At 41.3% G+C, this 16,658-nt stretch overlaps 1 protein-coding gene across 1 annotated transcript in view; it reads right to left on the bottom strand.

Annotated features, from left to right (window-relative positions):
* atad2b (ATPase family AAA domain containing 2B) overlaps positions 1–16,658 on the bottom strand; it is a 64,440-nt gene that overhangs the window by 41,125 nt on the left and 6,657 nt on the right. The window contains exons 13-23 of the mRNA XM_026142805.2: positions 16,434–16,522; positions 15,527–15,686; positions 14,459–14,549; positions 13,920–14,231; positions 13,091–13,247; positions 11,596–11,782; positions 11,231–11,416; positions 5,886–6,021; positions 4,178–4,371; positions 3,933–4,092; positions 1,298–1,420 (exon numbers count right to left, since the gene is read on the bottom strand). Of these exons, the coding sequence (XP_025998590.1) occupies positions 1,298–1,420; positions 3,933–4,092; positions 4,178–4,371; positions 5,886–6,021; positions 11,231–11,416; positions 11,596–11,782; positions 13,091–13,247; positions 13,920–14,231; positions 14,459–14,549; positions 15,527–15,686; positions 16,434–16,522 (1,795 nt within the window). The remainder of the gene's footprint in view (positions 1–1,297; positions 1,421–3,932; positions 4,093–4,177; positions 4,372–5,885; positions 6,022–11,230; positions 11,417–11,595; positions 11,783–13,090; positions 13,248–13,919; positions 14,232–14,458; positions 14,550–15,526; positions 15,687–16,433; positions 16,523–16,658) is intronic.

Below are 16,658 nucleotides of genomic sequence, written 5' to 3'. Positions count from 1 at the left end.
GACGCACTGTGGGTTTTGAACGCCGCTGCAGCTGGACATCATGCAGTGCTGGGCTAATTGATAGCTTTATAGCAGGACCTTGACTGGAAGATTAAATATTTACACTGCTGTATTCCTCCTCTCAGGCAATTGACTTCTGCTCCTGCAATATTCATTTAGCATCCTGTGCTTTTAGTTGCTAAAAGAGGAAATCAAAAGAAACAGGGTGACTTCTGAAAATTGGCTTTTTTTGCTTGACAAAAAAACTGTCAGGCCTCTGTGGCTGATGTCAATAAGACCTCTGTGCATACTTCAGATTATATTTTATATGAGAAATTTGGTCTTCTTGTGCAGTTCCCTGGCAGTCGCATCACTTTGAGAGGCGAAGATGGAAGATAACCTCAGCTTCAAGAGCAGTTTTGTGTCCATTTCTAGAAAAAGTCAGTGCAAGGACTGAACACATCCTGTTTTTTCTGTCGGCATATGCCCACACAGATATGATTTGTAGCCCAATCTGGTCATGGCTTACATTACTAAGAGGAATGTAACAAGTGTGCTGTGCTCTTTGTACAAAATGTTGTTAATTAATGTTAACTCCCACGTGGGCATGTAAAGCAATCGGAAAATTTAAACAAGATTATACAGATTTGTGCTCAGTATTTGACAGCATACATAAAACACATCATATTACTGCGTTGCCTGTGTGCTTCTATGTGCATAAGCCTAATTTAGATTTACCCTCCGTCCACCCAGCACTGCTTGGGGCTGTTTGGTGAGTGTACAAATATGGAGCGTCAGGCAGACAGCTAGCACAGAAGGTACTGTCTGAAACACTGGAGCCTGAGGCGCCACTCCTTTTTGTGCCACATACTCTGCACTAAAAACTGACTGCTCCATCAAGTACTGCTGGGCTACCCTACAGATTTTCTTCCTAAAAGCAAATTTCTATTCTCTGAAAGAATCTATCAAAGACTTTCCAGATGAGAGGGGGAGGGGGGGAGCAGACAGGCTGGGAACCACACAGCTAACATTAACTGGCTTGAGTTCATTATTGAGCTCAGCCTGAATATTCTCCCAAAATATTTAGATATTTAGATAAACAAACTGTACTTTTAAGTGTCATCATTAGTCAGCTGACACAACAATATAATGAAACGCAGCAAAACACTCCTAACAAAATACTGGAGTAAGAGTTATTAAAATGATCACATTGGAAAAACTCTTCTTTTTCTTTTTATAAGCAGCTAATTTAGGATGTTTGGATCTGCAGCAACCCCCCACCCCGACTCCCCCTTCTCCATTTAAATGAAGTTCTTACCCCTCTTCCTGCGCGCCTCCTTAATCTCTTCACACATGCGATCAAACTCAGGGTCCAGCTCAGCAGCGAATATGGCATGGGCTGTGTCCTTTAAACTGCACGCTCTGTGCCTGATCACCTTGTCTGAGAAGGGAGGAGACGACAAAACAACACAAATGAAGAAACACACAAACCACAGCTTTCTGTATAGGGCTGCATTCATGTGCCATATGTTCAGAGACATGCTGAGAACATAGTGCAGACATCTACCCAAATCTCTGGTATGGCATTTTAAATATTCATTTGCCTCCCATCATGAAAGCATGCTCTCCATACCCTAACGAGCAGGCAAAGCAAAGAGTCAATAGAAAGCCTAACCCATTCCACTGTATCTGTGAGAAAGGGGAGTGTAGAATTTTCTCACAGTACCAACGAAAGGATAGAGCTGGCTTTAGTGAGAAATGTTAGTGGGCAGAACTGCAGACATGAAAGCAGGAATGCCACTACTTCAAACATTTAAGACAAAGTTGGGTGCATTATATGCACACACAACCATGTATATTGCACATACAAAGAGAAATATTTTTAAAATGCACACTCATTATCTCTCAGTCCTTACACCTTTATAACTTCCAGGCCTTGTTCCCTTTAGATGTGTCACAGCATCATTAAATCCTCCTTTCCCCCTGCTTCTGCATCCATGGAGGGAAAATAAAGGCAGAGCTGCAGAGGCAGGCTAAAAGCATAGTCTCTGTAAACAGGCCGTCTCTCATTACAGCAGGCAGTGGGAGAAGAGTTCAGGCATAGAGTGGCACAGAGGTCACAATCTGCCAGCTTCCCTTGTCTAATTGGAGGATTGCTGCTTAATTGCAATGGAGGCAATTTGGGTGCATGTGTGTGTGTTTTTCTACTGACAGAGCACGTCTCACAGTATGCTCATGCACGTGCATTATAAGGGGAAAAAATGCACGTGCATGAGCCCAAATGTCAAAGGCCAGGTGGGATGCCAAGAGCTCATCTGCAACTTCATGGACTAACCTCCCCATCTAAAACTGGCAGGGACGGACTGACATGCAACTCTGTTGCTTTAGCGCTCCTTTATAGTTAAAGGGTTGTTATTGCCATTTCCCCCAATCAGCTAAAGAGTATTTCTAACCCTGAGTCGTACTGTGGAGCACAGAGATATCCCAATTTTTAAACAAATTATTTAGCCAGGTGGGGAGGTATAAAGCAAGCAAACCAACATGACTGGACGTGGAGGACTTTACGCTAAATTCAGTGTGAAGGACAAGGAGAAACCGACCACAGAGGGATAATGAGGTTCTTTCCCAAGCACTAGGAGAGCTGGTGGAGAACTTCCCAAGCAGCATAATTGTGCAGGGTCTGGGCCATATTCCCTGGACCAAGCACAGGGTGAGCAGACAAGATGCTTCGTTAGTCTTCTTTATTAAATTGCCTAATTGCAATTTTTTTTCCCTTTAGTGTATCATTTGTAGGCCCTGCATTCCAACAAATGACCCAGGACCTCGGCTGCAAAGACAGAGATATGATTTATTCCTTTGGGCAGAGAATTGCTTCCCATTAGTATCGGGCAGCTATATTCTAGCAAGGGTGCCGAGGCAGCTAAACACACAAGGCAAGAATTAAAACAGCAATTTTAAGTGAATGTTTTAACGCAGGCCTGCCACATGCTGCCTTCAGTAAACATTATATCAGATTTGAATCATTTGGTGCAACAATAATATAATTATGTAATAATATATTATATTAATGCTAACTGCTATATTATATTAATTGTAAATTCTGCATAAAACACATCACCTTGAGGAGGCTGTGTTGTGGTTGTGAACTGAACTTAAATGAACCTATTCACCCCAGAACATTTCCTGTCATGCAAAATTCAGACATATGTGTAAGGTATAGAAAATGAAATATATTTCTGTTTACAAGTGTTTCCCACCAATCCTTATAAAGCCCATTCTAAGCCTGGAAAATGTGCTGAGATGAAGTGTGGATGGGGTAAAATTCAGTTCAAACTGCAAGAAAGGAGACAAATTAAATTTTAATGCATATGCAGCCTTCCACAGCTACAGAGCATGAAGTACACTGTGGAAATGCTATTTTCAGTGGGGGCCGTATGTACTGCATTTGAATTTCCAAGTTAGAGAAAACCATATTTAAGCAATTTTACCGCCTGGAAGCTCTCCTTTTAAGTCATTAAGTATTACATCTAATTACTTTTTACTCACCAGTGGTGGTCTAATGGAACACAGCCATGACTAGAGATACACAGGCTCATATTTATTTGGATATGTTGATATAACATCAAAGGAAATTGGACACTGGGAGTTTTCTATAGATATTGTGCCAGTTTTAGGGACGATATCACAAATAAGCTGGGGATTAAATAATTATACAACTTTTGGGGAAATTTTCTAATTTGCTTCACTACCAAGGGGTGTATAGAAAGCTTGATATCAAAATAAGATCTGAGTTAATTATGAGATAGAACAGATATACTCAGCCTACCTTGGTAATACAAGACTATTTATGAGTTTTTTTTGTTTGTTAATTTTTTATTTTACATTTGTGACAGCCTGCTGGTGAGATTGTATTTATGTACGTGGATTCATAATCAAGCCCAACTACTTCTCACCTCCAGGGTCCTTGTCGGGATTGTATTCTAAAGCATTACTGCAGATGAGGTCAATGTCCACCAAGAAGTCCTTGGCTGTCAAGTACTGGTGGGTGTCAATCTTTGTCATGACAGTGGATAGGTCCATGGGCTGCCTAATCACCTCCAGGTAGTCTGACACCTGAAACATAAACACTGAGTTTGTGATCTCATTCACAGTTTGACAAAGCTGGCGTCAGTCCCTCCACAAATCAATTCCACTCTACCTCTTCAATGTCAACTGGCTTGCTGAAGATGTTAAAACGTTTGTCAGTGGCCAGGCGCTTGGTCACGTCCCTGAGAAAGAGCCTGAGCTCCCGTAATGTGTTCTCCTCCTGTTCAGCCAGGCGACGCTGTTCCTCTGCTGAAAGGACTCTCGGGCCTGGAGCCTCCGCCACTGGCAGAACCTCTTCACACTTATCTGTTTGAGGAGGAAAAGCAAGAAAAGTGCATATAGTATATAAAGTTTTCACACTGCTTCCATCCATCCAGCAAGACAAAAAAAAAAAAATCTAACACATTTAAGAACTGTGAGCGTCTATAGCTTAGCAACAAAGCACCAAAGATTTGGCTCAACTATCAGCACAAGTAAAGCTGCTAAACAAAATCTTTTGGTTTAAAGTCAGACACCAGTCATTATTGACCTTTTCCTTTTAGCACCATTGCAAACAACAAACAAACTTAGTCCAGTGAAGAAGAACATGTAAGGATACGCTGAGACAAAATAACTGTCTGACCAATGCCAATTTTTTTAATTAGGTGTTACCTTTTCCTGCTTCTTACTGATTTTATGCCATCGAAACAAAGAAAATGTTGGGGGGGAAAAAAAAGTCAATAAATAACAGTTTCATAGCTCATTGGAGTAGTCTATCCTTATCATACCCTCTTTGGACATTTAAACAGTAAAACAATTATTGTTCCAAAGAAAAACAGTAATAAATGTCAAAAGCAGTGAAGGTGCATCCTTAGATTAAAGATTAATTTAGCTAACGAAATAAAACTCCCCTGGTTTTGAAATACACCTAGGAACAGCCTCTGGCCAGTGGCGAAGCGATAAAGCAAAGCCAGCAGATCTTCACCCTTCGTCTCTAGAGGTGCCCATACTTGCCCAAGGCATGAGCCGATATCGTTAGGAGGGCTATACAGCACCTAAGGGCGCTTCACTCAGCAGCAGCAATCCAACTCCTGATTCTAATTATGGTTAATCGCGGCCGGGCCCTCTCACAGCAATTCCTCTCTGTGCTTTTCTGCTGGCCTCTCTGCAGGAAATCAGACTGCTGTCTTAGAGAGGCAGGAGCCCCTGAAGAGCACAGAGCGAGTACAGCAGGGGACCCTCCTGGTTTGCATCAATGAGGAATCGAAAGATGAATGCTGGACACCATTTCCATTTGAAAGCCCGGGTGGACAGCATTCTCATATTGAACTGGAACAGTAGACTTTGGGAACACTGAGATTGAGCAGTAGGGAAATAGCAGGGGGTAATTGTACTGGTGGATGGGGATGTGATTGAGGGGTGCTGTGGCCTGATTTTGATGTGGCTGAGAAATAGAAATGTCCAGGATTCACAGGTTTCACACTGGGCCAATCTTACACTTCTGTGTGCACCACGCTAATTACCTTAACATCTGTACATATTTTTGCCGAGGTGAAATTAAACCAATTCTGAACACGTCAAACAAAGCTTTGATCTGAGAATATGAATTAGGGACACACGTACACAAACGCACACACACAAGGACCGTTTTTAACATACCGATCAAATAACATTTGCTCCTCCAGTCTACATTTAATCCAAAATAAAAGGAGAGTTGAAATACGAAACCAGAGCTAGAGAGGGAATAATACAAGCAGTCAACACCAGCCAACACTGCCCTCTAGCACTGACAGAAGAAATGAGTCATTATGCTATTTACTTATGTATGCATAAATAGATACCTGCATTCCTGAGGCGTGGTGGAGGCCTGGCTGCTTGAACCAACAGGAGGTCAGAGAAGAAGTGCCGTATTTCCTCTTCTCCCGGAGGGGACAGTGCAACTACTTCCCCATAGGTCCTCTGGAATATACTTCTCACCTGTATTTAACAAAAAAGAAAAGAAAAAGGAGTTTTTAAAAAAGGGAAAAAAGAAATAAGGGTGTTTCTGAAAAAGACTCACCAACAGAACATGTCAAACCTTGTTGCCACGCCGGTATACTTAGTATGTTTATTCTAAGGTGCCCTTTTTCATTGAGCACTATAAGGCAGTTGTTTCATTCATTTTTGTTCCAAGTAGAATTCATGAGATGTGAAAATATTCCACTTTGAGCCAATTTAATTTCAGTTTGATACCAGGGGCACAAACTAACTGCTTCCACTGAAGTTTGTTATGTACACTTTTGTTAACACAGAAGCCAATGATAAATAATAATTATGACATTGACGCGAGTCCTCTTTTCATCTGTCGCTACATTAAACTAATGCACAAAATAGCACAGCAGAAACCAAGCACAGGACTTAATGAACGTGGAAAATATTTAAGTCCAAATTGCAAACCAATGCGGTAAAAAGAAAACGGGACTCGTTATTTCTAATAGAACCCAATTGATAAACAGCCCACTGTCCAAGGTTTGCAGACAATGCATCGCCTTAAACACGCGGCAGATTTCTTGTGGGGAAATTCTTATATTATAAAAGCAACAACTTTCCCATCTGTAGGAATAATAAAGGTTATCTTAACTGTCAAAAACTGCAAATCAGAGTGGGTAACAATGGGTTAATAAACACTAATGCTATTAAAAGGTGTTTGATAAATTCTCAACCACAACTCTACTAAATATAATGCATGTATGAAGTATTACAGATGTCCTCAGTGAATGTGCACAGCTAAGCAGTGTTTTGAAAAAAAGAAAAACAAATAGCACTGTGGTGGATTTTAATGGATAAAAACTGTTCATATTGGATTGAATTAAATTCAACTGAAGTCAATTTTCTTAATGGAAAACAACAGATATGGAAAAACTGTGCTGAACATGAGACCCTGTAGTGGATGAGTTACATGGTCTGATTTGATGCGTTTTCTTTTAATGGTTGCTTGTTTGTATTTTTTCCTCTCAGCCTGCAGGATTCAATAACAATGTTTCAATGACTCTAAATTTGGTCTGCCTGTAAGTTCTGATGTTTCAACCTGTATAATTCAGAAGAACTGACTAAACTGTAAGTATTTAAAAATAAATAAATAAATAAAAATTAAAAAAAAAGCACAATAACCTCATTCCCTGATAGCCAAATGTTTAACCTGAAGCAGAACTTTTTATTATCACATACAATGCACGCTTGGAGTCAAAAGACCTCAAGTGAGAGCATCATTATAATTCCTATTATTAATTCATTTTATTTGAAAAGGGACCATGGACAATATTAACAATATTAACATAAATGTCGAGTTAGCTTGGGCTCATTTGCATCTGTAGTCCCTCTGCAGCAGGTCATACGCAGAAGATCATATAACCTGCCAATGTGTACATTTACATTGATGCAGTATCCTAAGTTAGTTCTGTGATGGAGCTGAACACCAGTTCCAACAGGATGCCCCGCTGCTGACGAAGCGCCGACTTTACTCTTTATAATTCCCCCGCTATTTGTCATTCACATCGATCCTCACCCTTAGCTGTGGCATGTTTGCTCGCTCTGCACCGCTATCTGGTGTCTTTCTTTCACACACTCTCTGAATTGCTTGCTCTCCCCTCAGAAGAGGTTAAAAAAGGAGAAACTGAGTAAAAACAGTAGGAGAGCCAGAAAGAGATCATGCAGGTAGCACACAGCAGGTAATGATTCACAGTATTTTTATTATGATAAAGGCTGCAGGTGTATTAACACCAGGAGAGAGAGCAGTAATGTGTAGACAGATGAATGTTTAAAAAGGAAGGGAGGGTGGAAAGTATAAAGGGAATGCCTACTGGCTAGAGAGACTGTAAAATAAAAGTGGACACCTATTCTTTATAGACTCAGATTAGGGTTGTTAAGATTTTGAGCTGGTTTACACAACAACTTTCAAAGTTTGTAGCTAGAAATCAATGTTTGCAAACCTATAAATTGAATCACATGAAAAGTTTGTGTATGCGTACAAGAGACACGTAGGTTTCCATTATCACCGTTCTTTCACTTCATGGTTATAGAGCCACTTATCTCCATCTCCAATGCTTTAAAGGCTTTATTTAGTAAAATCACATTCATGTTGGCTAACCTGAATCAAATTCCCAAGTCCCTACCTACTACACGGCATCTAGGGAATAAAAGTGAGAAATCTGCAAGAGTAATGGATAACTGGAACACTGAAGCCCAGATGGTGATAACATGGACCGTGAATGTGTCGCATCAGCAGGAGCTTTTCATTCACTGGACTGCATTCTGAATCTCACATATGAACTCTCTCTCAAGCTTGGTATGAGTTTTCTGTAGTTACTGAAAGAGCAAGAGAGCGAGGAGCTCACACATCCTGAAGGAGCTCCGAGAAGAATCAAGGCTCCTTTGCTCTGAAACGAGTCAGTAGAGGCAGCGGCACAAATAACTGGAAGGACATGCCAAAGGGATTACATTTTAGCCATCACCAAAAAGGGCTGGACGACATGGATGAGAGAGAGGTTCTGCTGGCTTACTTTATTTAGCCTGCTGCCACTGTGACCCAGTCCCAGAAAAGCAGAAGAAAATAGATGAATATGAAGTGACAATTCATTCTGCCAGTGCACACACTGTTGTGCTTTGATAAGTGAAGATTTAGCATGAACTGAGGAACAATGGTCAGTGATGATTTTGCTTTTGGAGACATAAATAGTGCATGACACAAAAGAGCCAGTGTGCATTTAGAAACCATTGAAGAGGTCAGTGTCAGATATCTGAAACCCTCTTTCCAAGGTGATGCATCAGTTGTGCAAATGTGAAGCAGCAGGCGAGATTTGCTGTTCACTTTCAATGTCTTATCAGTAACTGTGCTATTGCGGCGTATCGCCCAACACTGGCCTTTACAGCCCAACCTCAAGCGTGAACAGCAAAACCGCTGCAACTCAAGTCTGGCTGAAGGACGCACTGTAGAAACATCACTACGCCTCATCATCCATCTCACAGGACATAAGTGTTACTACACTGTATTTATTGCTCCTTGGCACTGCAACCAGATTACCAATGCATTATTAATCATGCTTTTATGGTCAATCAGCAGTGGATAGAATTCACACTCTACAGGCTGTTGATACAGTTATTGTGCACTTGAACAGTATAGCAATGCATCAAAGACACAGCAAAAGGTGTTACAACTAGATAGATAGCAAAGATACTGAGGGATGCCACCATCCCTCCACACTCTTTGTGTTGAACCTGGAGCAAATTTTCCTTCTACTTTTATAGAAAAGGGAGTCAATCTTAGCAGGCTGAACGACTGTTAAGGGAGGGAGGGAAATTATGTAGTTGGACCCAAGCCTGCAGTGTCAGTTTTGGCTGGGGAGGGATCCTAGCCATTCCCTGCTGAGGCTTGGAGCTGAGACAGCAGCTGTCACTGTGTTCTCCGTGCCAGAGAGAGAAACAACACTCTCAGAGATGGCCAAATCACTTAAAGCGCCATAGATTGCGGCATGTCCGTGCCTAAAAATGATTGATAAAGCAAACAAATCCAGCAAATAGGTCTAATTAGTAGATGAAACAAGCTTTTAAATAGCCTGAACAATACTCCCAATCAGTGGAACCAACTCATGTACTCGTTATGTTCCCATTGCAGGATTTAAAAGAAAGGCTGTAGATATAAGTAGTGCAACAGAAACTATTTCTAGCAGCAGCAGGAATGACTGATTTTTTATACCATTAGCTTCAAATAGTTACTTTCTGATTTCTTACATTTTGTCTGGCTTTAACCACCATTTAGGGTCATCTCAGGGCAGTCTGAAAACTATTAGAAACTTAAAACCTGCTTATCATAAATAATCTTTCAGTCAATTTATGTCACTGATTACACCATAACATGGATTTAGTCATGTGTGCTAAAACACACCTACAAACTAAAGCTTATCTTAAGTGCTTAGTGGAAATGTCACTTCCAGTGTAGCATATTTCAAGGAAATCAATCTTCACATCATTTAAAGAAAAGTCAATCCATTAAGGTTGCTACAGCTGAGAATGAGGGCTCATTTAATTTCCAGCAGTGAAAATGTCAGTGGTCAACACTGTCAAGCTATGAAGTATTTTCTCAGAGTAAATAAAGCCACAAGTGTTAAGCAACAATATTCATCTGTCTGTCAACCATTAATCATCACACATATAGTCTAAATGTTCATTTACAGTCAGAAAACAGTGCAGACTGGGGCACAGTGTGGGGTACAAAGCTTGATTATTTGGTTTTTCAGACTGCTCTAAACTGCAGCATTTTTCCTTGAATGTTTGGGTGGGAGTAAGGACTCCCTGTTGGCTTTTTGCTATTTTTTTCCCTCATCAGTCATTGGTTAGCAAAGTCTGTGTCATCAGCAACAGAACTTCAAGCGTTGTTGTCAGTGCTGCCAGATTTAGATCCGGTCCGTTTTTTGTTTTAGCTTCAGCCAACAGAATCAATTGATAGGCTTATTAGCTTTGCATTTTTCTACAGAGAATATCCAATATATAGCAATTATTTTAATTTTGTTTTATTAAAAAAAAAATTCCTACATGCCCCTCACTATGGGACAAACCTATATCCAATATAAACAAGCACAATAAATGAAGTTCTAAAATTAAAAAATAATGACATTTAAAATGTTTTGATTTTAAATGAACCAGTCTTTCATTCTTTGCAGGCTCTGTTGCCTTCATTTTATCAACAATGTTTATTTTCTTTTGCTTTTTATTTTTCATATCTCTGGTTGAACAAGGTAACCCAAAAAAGACAAGCCTGATGAGGGGGTGGGGAGGTGGGGAGACTGGGTTACCGTGGGAGGGGGGATTGTTACGATAGTGATTATGACTGATGATTAGGGTTTCAGTGTTTCCCCTCAGCTGACTGCTCTGAAGGGTTGGGTGAGGTGTGGCGGTCAGCGGGTGACAAAGCAAAAGTAGATAAAAACTGTGGGAGCAGATGACATTTACTGTGACGCACTGTTTGCACTAGCATTACAGCTTAGCAAAGGAAAAAAAAACCCTTCAAATCATGCTTTAACCTCCAACACCACATAAAAAGGACACTGGGTTAACAATCTTCTCTTTCATATAATGAAAGAAAAAAAAAAGGTTGCAAGCCTTCAGGAAAATCTCAAAATGTCAGCTCAGGTGTTCGTGTGTGCGTTCCTACCTCATCTGACAGCTTTGAGTAGTGAGTTTCAGCTGTGGCGAGGACAAGGACAGGGCTGAAAGAGGGCACATCCTGCAGCAGGGTGAGGAAGGTGCTCTTCACAGTATCACTTACTGTGTCCCACCACTCTGAGATATGTGGCATGTATACTACACTGGGCACGCTCCGGCGGGCCTCGCGGAATACCTACAGGGAAAATGGTCAAGCAAACAATGTTTTCTAAAACTGAAGAAATGGAAATAAAGATTGTGGAAGCCAGCAGATTGCCTACTGTCTCCAAATTTTGTTCTCACAGTAAAACAACTTCAGTTAAATAAATACATGTCTGCACCTTCTCAGTGCATCGGTATGCGTTTGCGCTTTACCTGAGCACAGGACTCCTCTGGCGTCTTGGCGCTAACGGAGTAGAGAGTGGGCAAGTCCAGGCGGTGTACTGGTAGCTTGTCCAGGTGGTGCAGCAAGGCAGGGGCCAAGTGGGAGCTCTGTCCTGAGCCCGGGGCCCCTGCCAGGAGCAGACGAGGCCTGTATGCTGTGGGCTGTTGGAGGGCAGAGCTAGAGGCAGATGGGAGTTCACAGTTAGTGTATCATCTATCACTATATGAGTGCAGTACAACAGTCCTCCAGTCATTTAAAAAGCCTCGTCACAGCAGAAGCCCCATTGTTCTCTTTTTACTTTTGTGCACTCACTGTAAAAGCTACAGCTTAGTCCGAGTCTGTAAGAGTTGCTTTTAATTGCAATGAATCTTTGGCATTTGGTGTAAAAGCAATCCCACACACAAGTGATGCAGAAAAATAAGCCACACGTGAAGAAGAGTGGTCAGAGGAAAAACAACAGGAATTCAGTATGGTTTTGCAAACACCCAGCTGTGAACACATTACTTGTGCACATGTGCACGCACAAGGCAACATGCCCGCTTGCAGCAGCTTATTGTTGTTTTCAAGGTTTGTGTGGGAGCACAATCTTAGTAATCCTGCTCTGCATTTTACTTGATGGCTTTTTTGAAGGCAAAAATGACTGGGACTCCTCCCTTATCTCAGAGTTACATGAGTTCTACTTCTGCAGTAATTGTTATCTGTACTCAACCTCGAGGAGACATGTTTTTGAAACAGAGTTCTGACAAAATCTGTCCTACTGCAGCACAGCTGTTTGATAACAACGCCAATAAGCCACTTAAGCATGGCTTTGCCTGCATTCAATCCAGTAGGTGCCATTAATCTACAAATCTAGACATGCCTTCAGGGGCTTTTCCTATGTGCATCTAACACACAGTGCGAGCAAATTTTATACAGCTTGAAAGCAAGAAGCTTGATAAGTGCTTAATGTGTTTATCAAATAGTTCAAGTTAACGGAAAGTCAAAGGCCAAGTACTTGATCGGTTTATTTCCTTTGCCCGTCTACATTTCTAAATAGAAGGTGCAATAGCAATTCTGGTTTGTGAGTCGTCTTTTCACCTTCTGTTTCCTCTTTCATCCTCTCCTATGATCTAAACCCTTTGACTCTACAGCTGAGGATTGTTAATAAATACTCCCAGTGGAACAACTGCATATTTTTTGCCTTAGAGGTTGCCTTCATCTAAGGAGATAGCAGTATTTCAAGGCTCACTGGAGCTATTGTAGCACGAATTAAATGGCGAAAATGAGAACCGATAGCACCTGTTTGTACAAAGTTATTGTAACTTCAGCGTTAGAAAATGCAGTTCTGTAGAGCAGTCTGAAGTTTTTTTATCTGAGTAGGTCTTAAATGCAGTCTTGTGATAAAAGATGTTTTTTTCTGACACAACATTCATTCCATCTGTTGGTTATGACACGTAAGCGCCTTTGCACAAAAAAGCACATAAAAGCCATCTTTGGTGAACTCACGAGGAGAAATGGAGGAAGGGTCTGTGCATTGCAGAAGAGGTGAGCTGACTCTTTGGGGATGCAGCAGGCTGGACTTCATAAATGGAAGCAGAGCCTTCCTCATTGTCATCGTCGCTATACAGGTCCTCTTCTAGCAGATGATTGTCACCGCCTAGCACTGTGAGGAACATTGATCATGTACACATGTGGCTACTCACTTTTCCTGGCTTTACTCAGTGTACTGATGGCAAACGGGTACATAAAAAATTGTTTCTGAAAAGTTTAATCCTGAAAGTAGCACTGCTGCTGATGTTAATGAAGCAAATTCAACAAGAAAATTAAATTTAAAAAAAAAAAAAGCAAATCTGCTTATTAGGTAGAGATGTTTAGGCCATTTGACATCATGCACAGCTATGGGATTTTCATGTCATTAATGGCTTTTAGAAGTATGATTCCTGCAAGCAATCTCCAACTGGTCGAGTATTGCATCGAGCCTAATCTGCTGTAAACAGTCTTCAGTTGACTGGAGTGGGAGTTGAGTTATTGAAGCGCTCACAGGATGACTAGTTATCCAATCTCTGTGCCATCACTTCTGCATACACAGGGGAGATGTTTCACTACAGATTCTATGTTCACTGTGTGAGGGCGATACAAAGCACTTTGGTAATAAGGTTGGGGAACGAGATAGAGATAATCAAATACTACAAAGTACCAACAGGAAAAACAAACTAACAAGAGAGACAGGTGGCAAGAGAGATAAGAGCAAGAGTGACAGTGGAAAAACAGCAGCAAGAAAAGGAAAACACATGATAGAATTGAAACCACAGGTGCCTGGGTTCCAGACGCCTACCGTGTGTGTTGTCCCTGTCAGTACACTGAGCATGGGGGAAGACTCGGAGCAGAGCTTTCAGCACCAAGGAGAAAGAAGTGGCCAGCAGGGGCCTGAGGGTTGGGGACAAGGCTCGGCCTGGGGGAGCCAAAGCCCTCTGGGAGGCTGGGACAATTGTCCTCATTGCTTTGCTGAAGTCGCCAGGCCCCAGGACGATAGAGGCGACGTCCAGCTTCAGTTTGACGCTGCTGCCATAGATCTGGGGATAGCGGCGGCGCAACGCCATCAAGGCTGCCTCTGTGCAAAGTGCTTTGATGTCAGCACCGCAGTAGCCTGTAAGAAAGAGAACAACAAAGCTTAGTGAATCATTTGTTTTCCTAATTAGGGTTTTACGCTGGCTCTTTTGGCACAGCCACCGTGAGCTGCTGCCACTTCATGGTGAAAAATTTTCAATTGTCTTTTATTGTTCTACCCGAACACCTGGAGCTTTAAAGTAAAGCTACACACTGCAGTCACTTTCAAAATTGGCATAATGTTTTATACTTAAACGTCACTCTTACCGACACATTTTTCTGCAAGTTCATCTAAAAATGGCTCAGACAATTTGGGATTCCAGTCCCGTGTGTGGATCTCCAAAATGTGCTTTCTGGCCTGAAGAGAGAGTAGTGAATAGGGAAAAAAAACCCAGATAAATAAAACACAAGGAGCAAAAACATGAGGTAAGAAACCCAGAAAAACACACCATAAATACACCTATTAAATGTAAGCACCCTTCACCCTATCTAGAACTGACAACATAATGAGAAAGATCAAAACAGAGCCAAGTGAGTGAATGAGTTCAGCTGAAACGTTTGCCAAAGCTACACCCTACAATTCACTGCAACATCTCCACAGGACTCCGCTTTGATGATCGGGCAATGAGAACAAAGTGGTTTTTATCGTGAATAAAGTGCGAGAGTTTTCATCATGTTTCATCATATCTACCTTTCTATTCAACTGGCATCATTGAGATGGATTTCATGAAGCTGTCTAGCTTGGGCAACACCGGAACATAGCAGAACTAAAACATGTAAAAAGACTCGCTTTTGCATGAGAGAGTGTTTTTTCCCCCATCCTCTAATCATTCAGAGCTTACTACCGGTGAGAAGCCACCACTGGCTTGCAGATTAGCCTTTGATTACCAGTGATCCTACTGTGTGGACAAACGATGCAAGGCGACCCATTAGACAGACTCGATGGGGAGGAGTCACCTGCACTGTTCTGGTCATCTGATTCACTGTCACTTTTACTCACACGCAACATTGTTTTATGCTTCCCGCCCTCTAAGAGCTAAATAAATCAATTACGTATGGAAAAAAAAATTAAACTTCTGAGACTGAATTTTAATTTTCTAGAAAGCTAATGAGCATCTGCTTTGCCACATGCTTAACTCAAAACATCAAACACTGAGGATGAACAGAAAAAAAAACAGGAGATTTTTAATAGCCAGCGGGCTGTGGGTACCAAATTTGTCACAGGACTTATGAGTAAGAGACTAATTATGTTTGCATTATTTTCGATCTCCAGCTGGGTGTCATTGAAACAACTGTGCGCACACTTCCACTGTATACAGTATTGATGTTTCTCACCTTCTTATCGGGCAGGCTGAACAGAAACTCCCGGTCAAAGCGTCCAGGCCTCCTGAGTGCCGGGTCGATAGAGTCAAGTCTGTTTGTAGCACCAATGACCACTATCTCCCCTCGACTGTCCAAGCCGTCCATCAAGGCCAGCAAAGTTGATACAATAGAACTGTACAGAGAAAAGGAGGCAATTACAAAAGCTGCCAGACAGTTATAGAACAACAAATTCAATTTTGTACATGCATGGCTCTAAAACATTATACGCAAACCTTCATGCAAGAGCCAAATACTGTTTGAATCAATACTGATACGGGTCATGAGTTGGTACAACCTAAATTAACAAGGCTTTATTTTTGCAAATGGTACAAAGATTTGGTCCATTAAACAGCCATACTGAATAAAATAGTGTGGTGCAAAGAGCAACTGTGCTTGTGCTCTGTTGACTAAAGCGTGGCAGCATGGATGAAAAAAGAGAGCATACACACTCTTCACTGGTTTAAATGGCACTCTTCACAGTTACAAATATTTAATTTTCTAGCAGGCAATTGTTTAGCAAGGCTCAACTTCAAACTGTGTTTACGTGAAAGGGCTCTTAACCCACGCACAGTTCAGATTCAGTGGTTTAAATCAGAAATGAAGGTCTCCTGATTTCCACTACTACTGTGACCAAGGCTCAAATGAAACTCAAATTCAAGCAGGAAAATAGATATCCAGTAAATTTAATTTACAATTGGAGCTACAATGCCAGCAGTTTTAGCAAAACTGCGCCACCTATTGGTAGTTAAAAAGACAGCAGTTTGGAACTGCACATGCAGAGACATGCCACTGCTGCTAATGTGCAGCAGTGTTGTATAGGTTAGGCATTTTACATTTACATGAAGCAGCTGTGCATCTTTGAAAATGACATTGGCCTTACCTGTGTATCTGGTCTTGCTTGCTGGAGCGAACAGGAGCCAAACCATCAATCTCATCAAAAAAAATTATGGATGGCCTCATAAGGTAAGCCTGGTCAAAAGCACACACAGGACCAAAGTCAAGCTTACTTAACTCAATATATGATTACACTCCTTAGCTTTACCTGTGTTTAAGTACAAAGAACTAGAAGAACTGAAAACATGCCATCAGAATCAAAAAAATGTCT

This window comes from Astatotilapia calliptera, chromosome 15, assembly GCF_964374335.1.
Source record: "Astatotilapia calliptera chromosome 15, fAstCal68.1, whole genome shotgun sequence".
Lineage (NCBI taxonomy): Eukaryota > Metazoa > Chordata > Actinopteri > Cichliformes > Cichlidae > Astatotilapia > Astatotilapia calliptera.
The sequence above is the reverse complement of the archived record's forward strand: the minus strand, read 5'-3'. Positions and strand labels throughout refer to the sequence as shown.